Below are 17,261 nucleotides of genomic sequence, written 5' to 3' on the forward strand. Positions count from 1 at the left end.
TTTACAAGAGTAACTAATTCCCAATAATAATTTTATAAATGAACTATACTGGAGTTTTAATATGTTGAATATCTCAATACATCAAAGTTTGATATTGCTTTGTTACATTTGCTTCATTTTTGTTTGACCTGTATCAAAATTAAACCTTGATACATCTAATTAATATTAAGGCTCCATTCAGCAACATTTGCCTGTGTCTAACTAATTTAAAATTAATCATCAATGCCTATGTGAATTCTGCTATTTTTAATTTCATAAAATTAACTAAATCCTTAGATTTTGTGACCCTCATTCAGCAGCATTCACCTGTGTTTACTTAGTACAAAATGTACTAGATATGTCAAGATCCCGTTCCACTTTCCTGGAATCTCCAAAACTTCTCCTCTGTTCTTTTTATGTCTTTCTGCTCATACAAGTGTGCCAGAATGATCAAAATGTATTGCTGAATGTGTATAAAAAGCAAAGTAAGGCTACATTTGGAGTAGTGTGTGCAGTTTTGAGATCCAGACTATAGGAAGAATGTTGAGGCAACAGAGGGGGTCTAGGAGGCATAGAAACAAGATCAAACGTAGATTAAAATTTAGATGTAGATTTAGGGCACAGAACAGGAGGAAATTTTCTACATAAAGGCCAGGATTTTATGGCCCCACCCGCCCGGCAGGATATTACGGTCCCGCCGAACTAAATGGCTCGCCGCATCCGCCGGGGAGAGACATGCCGCGGCAGGGCTGTAAAATCCTGGCTAAAGGGTTGTGATGCTGTGTAATCCATTGTCAGAGTTCGTAATTGAAGCAGAGACCATGGGATCAATTTTAATTGCTACTGCCTGGCAGAAATGAGGTCTGACACACTTTGTTCCCACCACAATCTGACCAACTGAAATTATGGGGAGAATTTTCTCCCCATGGTGCAGGCTGCACAGGAGCAGGCGTGGGCGGGCGCACAGCCAATCACAGCCCGTGTTTGGCTGCGCACCGCCATTTTATGCATGTGCGCAAAAGAGCGCAGAAATCTCCCTGAGGCACGGAGCTGCCTCAGGGAGATTAATGTGATTGTGAAAAACTGAAAAAAAGATTTTTTAAAATTATTTAGACATGTCCCCTCATGTGACAGTGTCACATGAGCTGGGACATGTCTATGAATTTTATTTAAAATTTTTATTAAAGTTATAAACCCTTCATGAAGCCTCATCCCGCCCGTGGATGAGGTTTCATGAGAAATGCGAAGGCCGGCTGGGCTCTTCGCCTGCCCACCAACCTTAAGGTTGGACAGACAGCCCAGACAAGCAGCTCAATTAGTTGTTAAATGGCCTTAATAGGCTTTTGACAGTTCGGCGGGCGCGCAGCCCACTCCAGTGTGCGCCCGCCAAACTGAGGCGCACACCCGATGTCACCACGCATCATTTTATGCATTGGCGAGCAGGGATTCAGGCCTATAAATTGCAGGAGGCAGCGACACCTGCCTATAGCCGGTCAGGCATTTCTTACAAAGGCAGATAGAGTTCTCATGATACCACCGGGCGCAACTACTATTTTTTCCTGTGGATAGAACATTGGCGGCTTCCCCTCCAGGCAAAAACTTTTGGGATCTGGATCCAGGGTCACAGAGGCCCAGGTAAGTGTAAATTGTTTAATTTATTACAGGTCTCCTTGGGCCTCACCTGCATCAGGAACCCCAACCTCACCATGACTGCAAGTTCTCTCCCCAAGCCCTCCAATGAACTTATCTTATACTTGGACCATCCCCTGGGTGTCATAATTGACTGCCTCTGTGCTTGCATCCTATTAAGGCCTGCAGTTGTGTTCCCAATGCTCTCAACCAATCAGAGGGTCTGTAGCTCTAAAGATTTGGCAGCCCCACCAGGAGAGGTAGGTGCTGCTGAAGCAGGTCGGGAAACACAGAGGCGCCTCAAAATGGAGGCAACCTCAGAGGGATAAAAATAATTAAATATTTTAGAGGCAGCCTGGTGGGAGGCCCCATAGCATACAGGTTATAGCCCTCCAGGGGGCAATTTTTGGGGCTCCGGAGCAGCCTTTTCTGTGATCCTGTTAATGGGATATGAAGCCTCCAGCTCTGATCATCCCCCAGCCTTCTGTAGGCAGGCTGTCTTCATTGAGCCACTGGGAAAATGTTGGTGAGCCCAATAAAAATTGCCCCTAATTGGAGCCTTAATTATTTAAATTGGCTGCCGGCCTCCTTGGAACGGGCAACTAATTCACATCCTAGCCCTCCCCACACCACCCCCCCCACCCCCCTCCACCACCTGGGAACTTCCCCAGCAGCAAGAATGTATCTCAACCTGATGCTGTCCTGATGCAGCTCCCCACTATTTTCCCAGCACACCCACCACCAACCCCATCTTCATGGGCTGAAAAAATTCTGCCTTTAGCTTTAGCCCAAGTTCACACCCCTGAGTCCGAGCTGTTAGAGTTGCAGTTGGTTACTGAAAGGCCAGGTGTGGATAGTACTGTGGCTCACTACTACAGAATCCATATAAGGTGAAGTTGGTAACAGCAAAGAACTGCAGATGCTGGAAATCCAGAACAAAAACAGAAACAGAAATACCTGGAAAAACTCAGCAGAGAAGAGCACAGTTGACGTTTCGAGTCCTCATGACCCTTCAACAGAACTAAGTAAAAATAGGAAAGGAGTGAAATATAAGCTGGTTTAAGGGTGGGGGGGGTTGTTGGGACAAGAAGCCAGTAATAGGTGGAGATAACCAAAAGATGACACAGACAAAAGGACAAAGAGGTGTTGAAGGTGGTGATATTATCTAAAGGAATGTGCTAATTAAGAGTAGAAAGCAGGACAAACAAGGTACAGATAGCTCTAGTGGGGGTGGGGTGGAGTGAAGGAATACTAAAAAGGCTAAAAGGTAGAGATAAACATTGGGTGGAAATACATTTAAAAATAATGGAAATAGGTGGGAAAAGAAAAATCTATATAAATTATTGGAAAAAACAAAAAGGAGGGGGAAAGCGGGTGGGGATGGAGGAGCGAGTTCAAGATCTAAAATTGTTGAACTCAATATTCAGTCCGGAAGGCTGTAAAGTGCCTAGTCAGAAGATGAGGTGCTGTTCCTCCAGTTTGCGTTGAGCTTCAATGGAACAATGCAGCAAGCCAAGGACAGACATGTGGGCATGAGAGCAGGGTGGAGTGTTGAAATGGCAAGCGACAGGGAGGTCTGGGTAATGCTTGCGGACAGACCGAAGGTGTTCTGCAAAGCTGTCACCCAGTCTGTGTTTGGTCTCTCCAATGTAGAGGAAACCGCAATGGGAGCAACAAATGCAGTAGACTAAGTTGAGGGAAGTGCAAGTGAAATGCTGCTTCACTTGAAAGGAGTGTTTGGGCCCTTGGACGGTGAGGAGAGGGGAAGTAAAGGGGCAGGTGTTGCATCTTCTGCGTGGGCATGGGAAGGTGCCGTGGGAGGGGGTTGAGGAGTAGGGGGTGATGGAGGAGTGGACCAGGGTGTCACGGAGGGAACGATCCCTACGGAATGCCGTCAGGGTGGGTGAAGGGAAGATGTGTTTGGTGGTGGCATCATGCTGGAGTTGGTGGAAATGGCGGAGGATGATCCTTTGAATGCGGAGGCTGGTGGGGTGATAAGTGAGGACAAGGGGGACCCTATCATGTTTCTGGGAGGGAGGAGAAGGCGTGAGGGCGGATGCGCGGGAGATGGGCCGGACACGGTTGAGGGCCCTGTCAACCACCGTGGGTGGAAAACCTCTGTTAAGGAAGAAGGAGGACATGTCAGAGGAACTGTTTTTGAAAGTGGCATCATCAGAACAGATGCGAAGGAGGCGAAGGAACTGAGAGAATGGGATGGAGTCCTTACAGGAAGAGGGGTGTGAGGAGCTGTAGTAAGAGCATTGATAAGTGCTTTAATTGGTTTTTTAGTGGCCTTTACAAGCCTTTGACAGCCGGCCGGCACACGCCTGCCGAATGAAAGACCTAAATGAAGCGCGGTGATGTCGGTACGCATGCCCGATATCACTGCACGTCATCTTACGCGTCAGTGTGTCGGGCCCGCTCCTGCAGACCGACATCAAAATTCTGGCCATTATTTTGAAGATGAGCAGGGAGTTATCTCCAGCGTACCAGCCAATATTTATTCCTTAATCAACATCATAAAAACAGATTATCTAGTCACTATCACATTACTGCTTATGGCAGTTTGCTGGGTACAAATTGGCTGCTGCATTTCCTGCATTACAATTGTTACTGTGCTTCAAAAGCACTATATTGGCTGTAAAGTGCTCTGGGGCTTACTGTACAAAATGTTAAGTCTTTCTTTATTTTGACAACATATATGAAAAGAAAATATGCTTGTCTGATCTCTCCCTCCAATTTTCTTCCCTCTCCCTTTAAGCTTACCCATAGCGGTCACAGCTCCATGGGAACCAGTCATCTTCTATCACCTATTTCTAAGATGGATAATCAGGGGAGTGGAAAATAAAAAGCAATCAAAATACCAGACCTTGGAGAAGTGGAAGTAACAGGACAGGCAATCGAGGAGTTGGAATTTATCCAAAGCTGCTAGTGCAGTGGCATTCAATGGAAAAATACAGAGCCCAGAACTCTGGCCACACATTCCTCAGTAATTGAAACATATAATCGGGGCTCTAAAGGACCAAGAAAAAGTTGACCTTCCTTTATTTATATATTATATGCACAAGTTGTTTTTATTTCTTTGTCATTAGCATTGAGATTATGATACCAGAGTTGGCAACCCTACTTGGCAGCATAGATGCTGACAGAATGTTTCCTCTCATAAGAGAATCTAGAATGAGCTGGCACAATTTAAAAATAAGGGGCCTCCCATGATGATGGCGATCAGGATTTTCTTTTCTCAGAGGGTCGTCAGTCTTTGAAATTCTCTTCCACAGAAAGTAGTGGAGGCTGGGTCATTATCTAACTCAGCCTTGAATATATCTAGGTTTTTGTTTGACAAGGGAGTTATAGGTTATGGGGGACAGACAGAAAAGTGGAGTTAAGGCCACAATCAGATCACCCGTGATCTTATCGAATGGCGGAACAGGCTTAATGGGCTGAATGGCCTACTTCCACTCTTATTATGATACAACTGCCATCTACTGTCCCCAACCTTTGTTCCAATTTTCTTCCCTGCCCCTGAAGTTTGCCAATGTCAGAGCCCAGCACACTGGGTAGCAACCACATAAGAAAAGATCATAATAAGAAATAGAAACTGCAAGTAGCTGTTAAGAAGCTTTTTTTGGCTTTTATATATTCACACTCATTTTGGACTGTTTGCTAAAACAAGACAAGTGATAATAACAGGAGAAAAGTTTGCTCCACTTTCTGATCACCAGTTTGGTCACTCTACTTTCTCAAAATATCCTCCTTGTTCTTAAACTACATTACATTGTAACATAACCTAACCATAGGCTGCAAGGAACTGTCAACCCAGCCAACTCCTACCTCTGTCTGGTCAATCATGTGCTCCAGTTGAAAGATCTGAGTTTTCACTTGGTCCTCTTTGCTGATGAGGTAACCGATACTCTTAGACAGCTTCTCCTGTTGTCATAACAACAAAGCGTACCATAGGGTGAAACCAGAGAACACTATTCAAATCGCATCAGCTGTCAACGTGTTCTTAATATCTCACTTTACACAGACACAAAGCAACCAACAATTATGAGACTTATGGAAACCAAATATATATAAAAGAGTAAATAGATAAATGGTGAGGCCAGGAATTAGGAAAGTCACTGATACATTAAAGTCATTAAGCATTTAAGATCCAATTGTGTACAAGAATTAGAGGGAGAGGAAATTGGAGCATTTTTAATGTCCTGATATTTGAGAACATAATAAGCACTTTTGGAAAATGGAAGCAGTCACTAGCTCTTGTTCTTCAGCATAACCTACCTTAAGTACTTTGTAGGCACTGCTCATAGAGGTTACTTTGTGGTTGGCATGTGACCCGCCCAGCTTGCAGAGATGGCACACGGGCCTTCTGCATACCTCACAATACATGGTAACCTTTTCCATATCATGCTCAGGACACATCAGAATCTGGCGGATGGAGGAAGGAATCAAAAAACAAGACATTAAAATTATTGTCATTTGAAAATAAGTACTACAATTCATACTGCACAATCCAGCCACAGTCAACAGCTGCATAAATTTCAGTCATTTTTTTCTATATGCCTGTCACACTTACAAAAGAATGAAATATTCCTTATAATTGGGAACTTTCCAAAGAGCAGTATCAATATTATTCGGTTTGCCAGTGGGATTACCTCCTTCCATCATTTTACAGTTTGTGTTTACACAAGCAAGTCATTTACCAAATGAAACATGGGGGTTGAAATTGGTCCTTGATGTATCCATTTTCCAGACTGAAAATGAGTGCAAGAAGTATTCCATTTTCAGGGCAATGTGTTAATTATATGTCAATAGTCATTTGGTGGTACAGAACTTGAGTGTTGCTGAATAAAGAAACACATCTAAGCTTTTTGTCTTGCACTTGTCAGGATACTTCACAGGTATGGTGTTCTTGCAAAGTATCCTGATGAGTGCAAGATGAAAAGCTTAGACATGTCTCTTTTTTCAGCAATTGTATATCAATTGTGTTTAATTATATGCAGGTGAAAGGCATTAATTGGGGTTTCACTTGAGTGCATAAAGAACTACTTCTCCTAAGGGTGTAAAACCTGAGAAAAGAAAGCATATGAAAGTGTATGTGCCCTTCATTGCTTCATATAAGCTGTTACCCAATGTAACTTTATACATTTAAACTATGTACTGCTATGTAACTGAAATGCTATAATAAATAAAGAACTACTTCTCGAGAAAAAAAAACTACTTCTCCTGTGCCTGGCCAAGGTGGCCATTAACAGGTCCAGGCAGTGGGCTGTGGAGAGGGAGCCATTGCTCCCAACTGCCTGCCTCTCTATCGTGGTTACGACCATACCTGGGTGCCCTTGGAGAGGGGCATGCAGTGTCTGCAAACATACTTAAGGCTTTCTGCGACCAGTGGGCACTGTGGGACTGGGGTGCATCATAACCCCATAAAACAACATTTTAATTTAAAATTCTATAAGTTTCCTTTGGTATCTTGATTTGTGTTTCAGTCCCCCAATCTGCTTAAATTTATTTGGTTATTGTTATTTTAAAAGAGGATTGAGTTAGGAGATGTATGCTTGTAATGTTTCACTCTAAATAAATATTAGACTGAGTAAAGATTGGTTCTAGTACTATCCTTCAGCTTTCTGGAATTTAACACAATGTCCTGCACTCCAAGAGTACCAAAAAGATGTTTGACTCCATATTGGTCAGCTGATTTTTCAGGCAATGTTTGCAGCCACCTAAACCTAGTATTAAATTCCTTAGGAGAGGCCTAATGCATGTTTTAGGACTGTTCTGCTGAACTAGCAAGTTTTCCATGCTTACTCCACTGAAGAATCATCGGCAGTCACTATGACTAAAGCCATTTTTTAAAAGTTTATTGCGAACCAGAAGGAACATGAAGGAACATGCTCTCGGCTACACAGCACTCTCGATGAGCACATTTGAGAATATAATAAGCACTTTTGGAAAATTGATCTATACTTTACCCTTTGTTGGACTGGTTTGAGGCCTGTTGACTTGAGTAACCTCAAATGCATCCTCTTGAAATGGTCAAGATGATGACACCTGCTGCTTCTCCAGAAGCAAGTCACCAATTTCAGGAGGATGAATTATTGAAATGAGGTCGAAGGCCCAATTTTGGCTGAACTTCCAGCCTTACAGTTGGTCTTCATGCTGTTGGTTATGTGCCCAAACATGGGTCATGAACATTTGCTACTATATATTATATTCAAATGGACTGATTGTAATTAGTCCCCACTTCCAACCTTTCATTTCAAAAACTGTAGCAAGGATAGATGCCAAAATAATCCTTAAGACTATACCATTCAGCAAAAGTTTTATTTGAAAAAAAATTCATGGTTTGAGCCACATGTTCAAGGGACAGAACTTCAGCCATATACTTGGTTGATGTTCTGGTAGTCTTAATAAAAATTAATTTGTTAAAGTTTTCACATGTAGCCTGCACTTATTTTTGAGCTAATTGTCTCATTTTCTGCTGGCCAGCATTTGTTAATTTAGAAATTAAATTTGTTCAATAGCCTCCCATTATCTCTTCCATTGCTTTTCTCATCATTTCTGAAACTATCATTCCCTCTCTTTTTAATTTCTTCTCTCCTTCACTCTGTACTCCTGCTCCTTATTCCCTTTCACTTTAATTCTCTGAACTCATTCTCTTTCTTCTTTTTCTCAGTTAGTCTCTATCCTCCTTGTCATTTCAAAAATCTCCCTTTCTTGTTTCCTCTTCTGTCTCTCTTTCCCCTTATTCTCTTTCCCACTCTGTCTCATTCATTTCCCCTTTCTCCTTGCAGTCATTTCTTCTCATCTCTCATTACCTATTCATTCTCTTGCTTAACTTAATCCCACTGTTCCTCTCTCTCTCTCTCTCTCTCCCCCCCCCTCTCTCTCTCACTGTCACATAATTATTGGCAATGGACCTTTACTTCAAAAGATTGGATGTGCAACTTGTATCAGAAGATCTTCTCAATGCACATCATTGTTTAGAGCTGTCCTTGGCCAGTTTAGGGTTTAGAGTTGACATTTCAGAATCAATTTTCTCAGCCCTGACCCCTGGGAAGCACTCAGTTTCACTGGGGCAAATGTCAAGTAAAAGAGATGGTGACTCATTTTGCTGGATCTCTGCCCCTTTAATACTGCCCCAGGATATCAGGGGCTTTCCTGGGATGGAGGAAGATGGATCGCCTTTGACTGCAGTACATACAAGCCTAACAAATGAATTTAAATAAGAAATGAGATGGTGCTTCTGGCCTTTTGCCTTATTTATTGTTTCCAGCACCTTTAGGGCAGCTAGGTAAAGCATTCAGGAAGCCACATTGCAGCTCTAGAAGAGCTACATGTGGTGCACAAGAAATCAGTGGGTCACATCACTTCTCGGCTACACAGCACTCCCAATGAATGCTTTAAAAATGCTTTAAAAGAATATATTTCTGAAAGTTCCAATCAGCAAATTAACTTCACAGGCTAGGAAGATTTGAGCTTCAGTCACTAATTTCTGTTAAGCCATATGATCTCAGTTGGGTAGACGGAGGCAGCATTACAATTAGCGCTAGGGAAGGTAAGCAGCAGATGAACCATGTTCCAAAAAGCCCTATTGGCAATATGCATCTATGTGGATCAGATTCAGCTATGATGTCACCAAATTTGATAGAACTCCAAACTCAGACATGAAAATTATTCACTTGGGTGAGGTACCACTGTCACCATGGCATCATACCCCGGCTAGGGGGAGGGAAAAGTTCAAAATAAATGTATTAGCTATTTTCAATGGTGCATCAATTTTTTTTTGTTATGACTATATTTGCAGCTATTCCTCGAGAGATGTTCACAATCTTAAGGGAATGATGTGCAGCTGTTAGACATGTGTGGGTAAAGTTACTACAACATCTGTAACATATTCATCAACAGATACGATAAGCATGCCATAACTAGCACTATAATGGTATGCCTGACAGACTGGGGATTTGTAACTCTAATTACAGATCACATCCTTTTAAGGAATAAGGAAGCTGGAGGCAAAATGTTGTGAAACTAGCTTAACCTAGCCACATGATTGTGAAAAAAATAATGGTTGGATTGTCATATCGGGATTTTCAAATTTAGACAGTTAAGGTAGTTCATTTAACAAAACATGGGGCAACATTTTCCCCCCGTCAGTGGGGGCGGGGGGGGAGTGCAGGAGCGGGCGCGGGCAGGTGGGCTTCCGATCGGCGCCCCCATTCAAGGCCGTGCCGCCACATTACGTGGGCGAGCCAATTAAGGCCCGCCCAGCGTGACATCCACCAGAAAGCGCTATGCGCTCCCTGTGTGGCCGGGGGGGGGAGGATTCCCTCAGCTGGGAGTGCGCTCTTTCACACATGCGCACGAAAGAGCACACTCACCTCCCTGAGGCAAAGTGCTGCCTCAGGGAGATTGGCTCAGATTTTCAACTTTAAATAAAGGTGAGAAAAAAATTCCCCTGCCATATCCCCTCATGTGACACTGTCACATGAGTTGGGACATGTCCATAACTTATATTTTAAAATATTGTGACATTTTTAAATCCTCATGAAACCTCATCCCGCCTGTGGATGAGGTTTCATGCTTTTTCACAAGCCCGCCAGAGCTCCAGGCCTGCCCGCCAACCCTAAGGTTGGATGGGCAGGTCCATTAATGAGTTCAACTACTTTGTTAATGGCCTAAATAGGCCATTGACAGGTCAGCGGGCGCACAGCCGACTCGGCCGCGTGCCCGCCGACCTGAAAATGTAAATGACACAGGCTGACATCGGGACGCCCGCCCAACATCACCATGCATCATTTTACACATCAGCGAGTGGGCCCCGCCCCTGCTCACCGACCAGAAGACCCTGCTCCATGGTGATAACATTATAGCAATAAAAATAAACAGTTCTTTACTTGAAACCAATTTCCTCTAAGTATAGGTTACTTTGATCTATCGCATCACATTAATGTCCTCAAGGAAAATGCTAACCCTGAGTTTGATCTGTGCATTTGAGTCAGAATGAATAAATAAGAAAATGAATTCAACTGTGCAACCTACTCAATGTCTTCTAGTTATATATGTCAAATTATTACTGGTGATCTTGACTCAAAGCTATATGATTTGATATTAGACATGTCACATGCAATAATTTAATGTTGCCCATTGGTTTTGATGACTCTCTGTAGTTAGCAAATTAATTATTAATAAAGCACTGTCTTCACAAAAAAGTCTTTGGCCCATTCCCGTTTATGTGTTTGAAGAGAGAGATGAGTGATGACTGATAGGACTATATATTTATATCTTCACACCATATCTTTACAAAGAAACTAGAAGTGGCTTAGATACTTATTTTATCAAGATGTTGAGCCTTGAATAAAATGTCTGAAGAAATAAATGCATTTCTGGGAAAGCCTTTCTGAAATATGTTGCATAAAAATAGCGATAAGAGAAGCTCTGTACCTTAGGTCGGAAGTTGGTTGTTGGTCCTCCATACTCATGCTGGGCCTTTGGAGTCCCCCAAGGATGATGAATTTTGAAGCACTCATTGCAGTAGCTCGCCTTGCAGTCCATGCAGCTCTTTGTGGCCTCCTGAGGCGGGGGCTTGCAGAGATTGCACATGATTGCCACAGCTGCTCTAGCAGCCTGTCTGTATCTTTCAACAATCGTTTCCAAGGTGAAGTTTCGGAACAGACCGCTAAGGCCACGTTCTCCAAGATCTATGTCATGTTTGCAGCTAGGACAAGGGAATGTGGTGACTCCTTGACTGTGGATGGTTCGTTTCCAGCCTGGATGGGCAGCAGATCCTTTTTTAGTCAACCAATACATGAAAAAAATAAGGGGAAAGCACAGAGAAAGGACAGATAAGGGAAAGTGGAAAAGAAAGAGCATTGACAGAGTAGTAAAATTATATAGATTAATAGAATCATAGAATAGTACAGCACAGAAGGAGGCCATTCAGCTCATCAAGTCTGCACTGGCTCTTCAAAGAGCAATACAATTAGACCCACCACCTGCTCCTTCCCATATCCCTGCACTGTTTCTCTTTCAAATATTTATGCAATGCCTTTTTGAAGGCTAGTATTGGATCTATATCCACCAGTTCATCAGGCAGTGCATGTCAAATCCCAACAATTCATTGGCCAAAAAAAGCCTCATGTCGGCTCTGGTTCTTTTCCTGAGCATTTTAAATCTGTGGTCTCTGGTTAACAACCCTTCAGCCACTGGAAGCAGTTTCTCTATCTTATGTTCTGTCTAAATACTTCATGGTTTTAAACGTCTACATCAAAACTCCTCAGCCTTCTCTGCTCTAAGAATAACCTCAGTTTCTCGATATAACTGTAATCCCTCACCCCTGGAACAATTCTAGTAAATCTCTTCTGTACCCTCTCCACAGCCTTCCCACCCTTCTTAAAGTGCAGTGCCCAGAACTGGACACAATGCGCTAGCTGGGTTAAACTAATGTTTCAGATAGGTTTGGAATAGATTTTGCATCATTTCCTGACTTTTGTACTCTACACCTCTACATTCCATATGTTTTATTAGTTGCTTTGTTAACCTATCCTGCCACCTTCAAAGATATGTGCACAACCACACCAAGATCTCTCTGTTCATAGACTTTAAAATTGTACCATTTAGTTTACAACTTCCTATCAAAACATTTTCTGTAGATTAGCAAAACCTATTTACAATGCAATATAAATCCACTTCCAATACTAAAACAACTTCTGTTCAACCAGAAAATAATTGACCACCATAAGGGACATCAGGTCTTGGGCCGTGCCAGATATTTTTAAACGATGTAACTTCAAAAAGGAATTCTTGGGTCAATATTCCATTACATAGAAAATAAAAATTAGTAGTGATTGGATTTAACTTCTGAAACTTTATCATCTAATTTTTACAGTTAACGTCCATGCCACGACAATTTTAGGTGCTAAATCTTGCATTGCAGCTCCATGCAAGAAGCATTTTGCAATTCTGTAGAGCAAGGCTATTAATTGAAATAGTGCAAGCTGACAAGAAGAGATAGTTTTAATAAGATTAATTCAATGCATTTAGTGAAACTTCTGTTTATTTAGCAAACATTAGATTGGAAGACCTAGAAACATAGAACTACAATTCTAAATCTGATTTGGCACATCTAACCTTGAACATAATTAAAATAACCATGGCTAACCTACCCCTGGGGTGTTATCCCAGAAAGGGTGTATTGCAACCTGGAGTTTCAGGCACAGTTTCACACATACACTGATTTTTCAAACTCTCCAAAGGCAATACTATCAACCATCCTTTTTGTCCAGCTGAGTGACTTGGTCAAAGTGTTCTCTTATTATGCATGAAGACATCTTATTGTGGAATATGAGTAAATATTTATGATGTACAGGACTTGTAAAAATAAACACATACCCAGGAATAGCAACAAGGTCATATTGATGCTTTTCTCCCAGTTCCACACCTCCCCACCCCCTCAATGTTTTTATCCAAATATGAATCCTGAAGATAGTGCATATTTCCAAAAGTGGTAGTGTTCTGATCTTCGCCTAAACGGCCGTTTTCCATCTGTGACCCTAGACAATGGGATTTAGCATGACATGAATGCATATCAGGAATTTGGACATAGCCTGAATGAATGCAAAACCCTGCAGGCCACGAATCAGGCATCCAGGCCCAAATTTCTGATATGCAGTCCTGAAGCTCTTTAGCTCAAGAGTGCTAAATCATTACACTTATTCCAGTTGGTAGCAAAATTAACCACTCATCATAGGAAGGGAAATCCTATCCTCATTTGGCAGCTACACACTATACACTTCCATGAGGAGTCACTGAATAGCAAATCAGAAGCATGAAGCCTAGCCAACATTCCCCTCTTTAGTTCGTGGAATAAGAACATCAAATGCCTAAAAGCAGCTGTACTGGGTTTGTATGGCTCCATATTACACTGGTTGATTCATCATCCACTGGGCCGGTGGAGGAGGGGAGCTTGGGAAATTAACTTAAAAACATACTATATCATTTCGATGTTTACTTTTCTTCAACACATGTTGCACCTTAAAATCTGGGAATTCGATAAAATTAAGAAATTGCATTTATAAAGCACATTTCACAACATCAGGGCATCCAAAAGCACATTTACAGCCAATTAAGTACTTTTGAGACATAATTGCTGTTGTAATGTCGGTATGGCTCCAATTGTTAGATAACTTCAAATTTACAAATTCAAAAACATTCAATAGACCCCTAAAACTATAACTGTATAAAATATCCAATGTGTGGCCTGCTTCTGAGTTCATTTTTTTTAAAGTTAAATAATGCTGACTATAATGCTGTTATTAAGTTATATTTTTATATTAATACTTTATATTATATTCAGTGTTTAGTTAACACCACTTTTGGGGTCTTTTGCACTGGTCTGGCAGGTTGCAGAAAAGAGTTCAATTCTGTACCACCGTGATTCAGTCTTATTTAAATGCTTAACTTTTCTATCAGTTGCTTTACCATGTACCATGAGGTATATCACGGCCAGGATTTTCCAGTCATTGGGTGGGCACAGTGGGAGTGGGTGGGGGTGGTTGCGGAGCCAACCCCCACCCGCAATCGGCTCCGCACTGAGATTTCATCCGGGCGGGCCAATTAAGGCCCGTCCTGCTTGGATCATGAGCAGTAGTGCAGAGCGCTACCTGTGCAAGCAGGGGGGAGGAGAGAGAGTCAGGTCTAGCATGCAGTTCGCACATGCACGCAAAAGAGCGCTTCAATCCCCCTGAGGCAGCTCCGTGCCTCAGGGAGATTGAAGCGCCTTATTAAAAGTTAACGAGAGACATTAAAAATTTAATGAAACATGACCCCTCATGTGACTGTGTCACATGAGATGGGACATGTTTTTATTTTCAAAAGAAAGTTTTTATTTCATTAGTATTAACTTTAGGAAATCTCATCCCGCTCGTGGATGAGGCTTCCTAAAAAACATAAAGGCCGCTTGGCCTTTTTGCCTGCCCCCCAACCATAGGGTTGGACAGGCAGTGAAAAATTCAACTCAATTACCTTGATAATTGCCTTAATAGGCCTTTCGATTATCGGCGGGCACACACCAACTCCGGCGCACGCCCGACGTCATCTGTGGAAATGAGATGAAGGACATGGGGCAGAATTTTACATTCGGCATGCGGACGTGTGCCCGACATGCAGGAATGTAAAATGAAGCGCGATGACGTTGAGCGTGTGTCCTAGTATCATCGCGAATGCACACGATATTTTGTTCAGCAGGCATGTGCCAAGTCGGCTGCATGCCCACCGATAATTGAAAGGCCTATTAAGGCCATTAACAAGGTAATTAAGTTGAATTTTACCTTAAGGTTGGGGGGCAGGTGAAAAGGCTGAGCGGCCTTTACATTTTTTAGGAAACCTCATCCATGAGCGGGATGAGGTTTCCTAAAGCTAATACTAATGAAATAAAAACTTTATTTTGAAAATAAAAACATTTTCCATCTCAAGTGACACAGTCACATGAGGGGACATGTTTCATTAAATTTTTAATGTCTTTATTTATTTTTTTAAAAAGCGCTTCAATCTACCTCAGGGAGTTTGAAGCGCTCTTTCGCGTGCATGTGCGAACTGCACGCTAGACCCAACTTTCCCTCTTCTCCTGTCCACACTGGCAGCACCCAGCGCTACCGCTCGCGATCCACACAGGGCGGATCTTAATTGGCCCGTCCACCTGAAATCACAATGCGGAGCCAATCGCGGGCGGCGGTCAGCTCCCTGATCGCCCCCTCCCCCTCCCGCCGAGCCTGCCCGACACCTGGAAAATCCTGGCCATGGAGTTCACAATAAAGACGGAGCTTCATTAATGTTCATACATTTAAAAAAAACATGGGTCACCAAATGTCATAAGTTTAAATAGCCTCTGTGATAAAAGTAACAGGCTGAATTTCATGCAGGTGGCAGAATTCCCTCTGCCAGAGCCAGAAAAAGGAGGCAATCCCGCATCGACTGGTGGTGGGGCCAAGGAAGGCATACTATCGGCAGCAATCAATTAAGTGGCTGCCATTTGGGCTGCTGTCCCTATTAAGGATGGTGGCCCACCCCTAATTGTTGTCTGCCCAATCAGGGATGGGGAGGCTGCATCTGTGAGGAAAGGGCACCTCAATGGCAGGTTCCCTCAAAGATGGGTAAGTGGGATTGAGGGACGCCAAGGCCAGGCAGACAGGCTCCGGCAATCAGGGGTGGGGGCTTGAGGTGCATTGGTGGTGCCATTGACAAACTGGGAAGCCATTGCTGCTGGAATGCTCTTCCGTGGGCCATGGAGTGCCCAAAATATAGATTCCCCCACCAGCCAGAGACCACTGGGAGGCCACCAGCTTACACCGGGTTGTCTCCCAACATGGTGCTGGCACCCCAGATACAGGAAAAATGCCAGCAGAGGTGGGAAATGTCCCTTAATTGGCCACTTAAGTGTCTCAATTCACCGCCAGCTGGGCAGCTGATCTGTCAATTTCCTGCTGCTGGCAAAATGGCACGGCTGTGGAAAGACATTGGGCACTGCCTCCAATGCCTTCCTGTGCCATTTTTCCAGCCTTCCTGCCTCCCAGCCTGTTGCCAAAAGGCTAGTAAAATTTCACCCAATAATAAAATGGCATGATGAGTTTTTATTTTAATTCATAGAATTTAACAAGTTACTGTTTCAAGCACCTCAAACTGCCCTGTTCAGGCAGTTGGTATTCTAACTGACATTATATTTACACTTTATTTCTGAAAATATATACCACATTCATTTGATTCTCAAGTATCTAAAAAAGCACTAGAAAGTGTTTTGCTGTAAATATATTGGTTAATGTTGGTAACAGTTTCTCAGGCAAAGAACACATTGGCATTCACTGATGAGTAAGAGACCCTAATTAGACATGCCTGAAATTGTTAAAAGATCACTGACTATGAACTTAACAGCTGCTCACAATTTTAAACACGACTGCTACTGAGTACCTACCTCATGTCACATTAGCAGGGTTAGTGCAACCCTCCCCTCCCTTCCCCACTCAAAAAGCTACTGAATCCATTTTAGCAGATAACTAAATTATTCAAATAAAACTGATTGAATTAATGAAACTAATCATAGGCTAATTGAACTTGCTTGTATTGGATAGATTCAGATTTTAACCACTGTTTACATTATAATGCCAATTCAATTCTCAGATTGTGCAGTGTTTATCATATCCCTAGACAGCTCCTCAGCAAGTAGGTTTTTATCTCATTTGAAAGACGGTTGTATTATTGTGAATAATTATACTAGTTTGAAACAAAACTCTTGTGCAACTTAAAACAGCAGGCAGTGCAGAGACTTAACTCTGCAAATCATTTGCAGCAGCTGATGCATTTCCAGTGCAGGTAAGTAACTGCAGGTGCAAACTGTATTAAGCCTTTGGAGAGTTGGATTTTTTTAAACAGGAGTGGATGTAATGTCATTGGATATACTGTGACCACACTGAGAATCCACATCAAATAACTTATCAGCACACTTGTAACAATGGTTAATCCTTCGATGTGAATGATACCCACGATGTGAAGTGCATTGAAAACTGCTACTTGCACAAAAAATTATCCAAAATTGAATGAAAACGCCCACATTGACACTAAGCGGATGATTTTAACACCGAGTTGGTTTTGGGCCTGTGTGG

At 42.6% G+C, this 17,261-nt stretch overlaps 1 protein-coding gene across 3 annotated transcripts in view; it reads right to left on the minus strand.

The window, feature by feature from the left end:
* Window positions 1-17,261, minus strand: part of trim36 (tripartite motif containing 36) — a 165,534-nt gene that overhangs the window by 130,495 nt on the left and 17,778 nt on the right. For 2 of the 3 annotated variants that reach the window (XM_078566387.1, XM_078566372.1), the window contains 3 exons: window positions 11,053-11,378; window positions 5,890-6,036; window positions 5,440-5,535 (listed from right to left, as the gene is read on the minus strand). In XM_078566387.1, coding sequence (XP_078422513.1) covers window positions 5,440-5,535; window positions 5,890-6,036; window positions 11,053-11,378 — 569 coding nt within the window. Of the gene's footprint in view, window positions 1-5,439; window positions 5,536-5,889; window positions 6,037-11,052; window positions 11,397-17,261 lie in introns of all 3 variants that reach the window. The other variant, XM_078566379.1, reaches the window with a different exon arrangement.

Source organism: Cetorhinus maximus, chromosome 2, assembly GCF_964194155.1.
Source record: "Cetorhinus maximus chromosome 2, sCetMax3.hap1.1, whole genome shotgun sequence".
Classification (NCBI taxonomy): domain Eukaryota; kingdom Metazoa; phylum Chordata; class Chondrichthyes; order Lamniformes; family Cetorhinidae; genus Cetorhinus; species Cetorhinus maximus.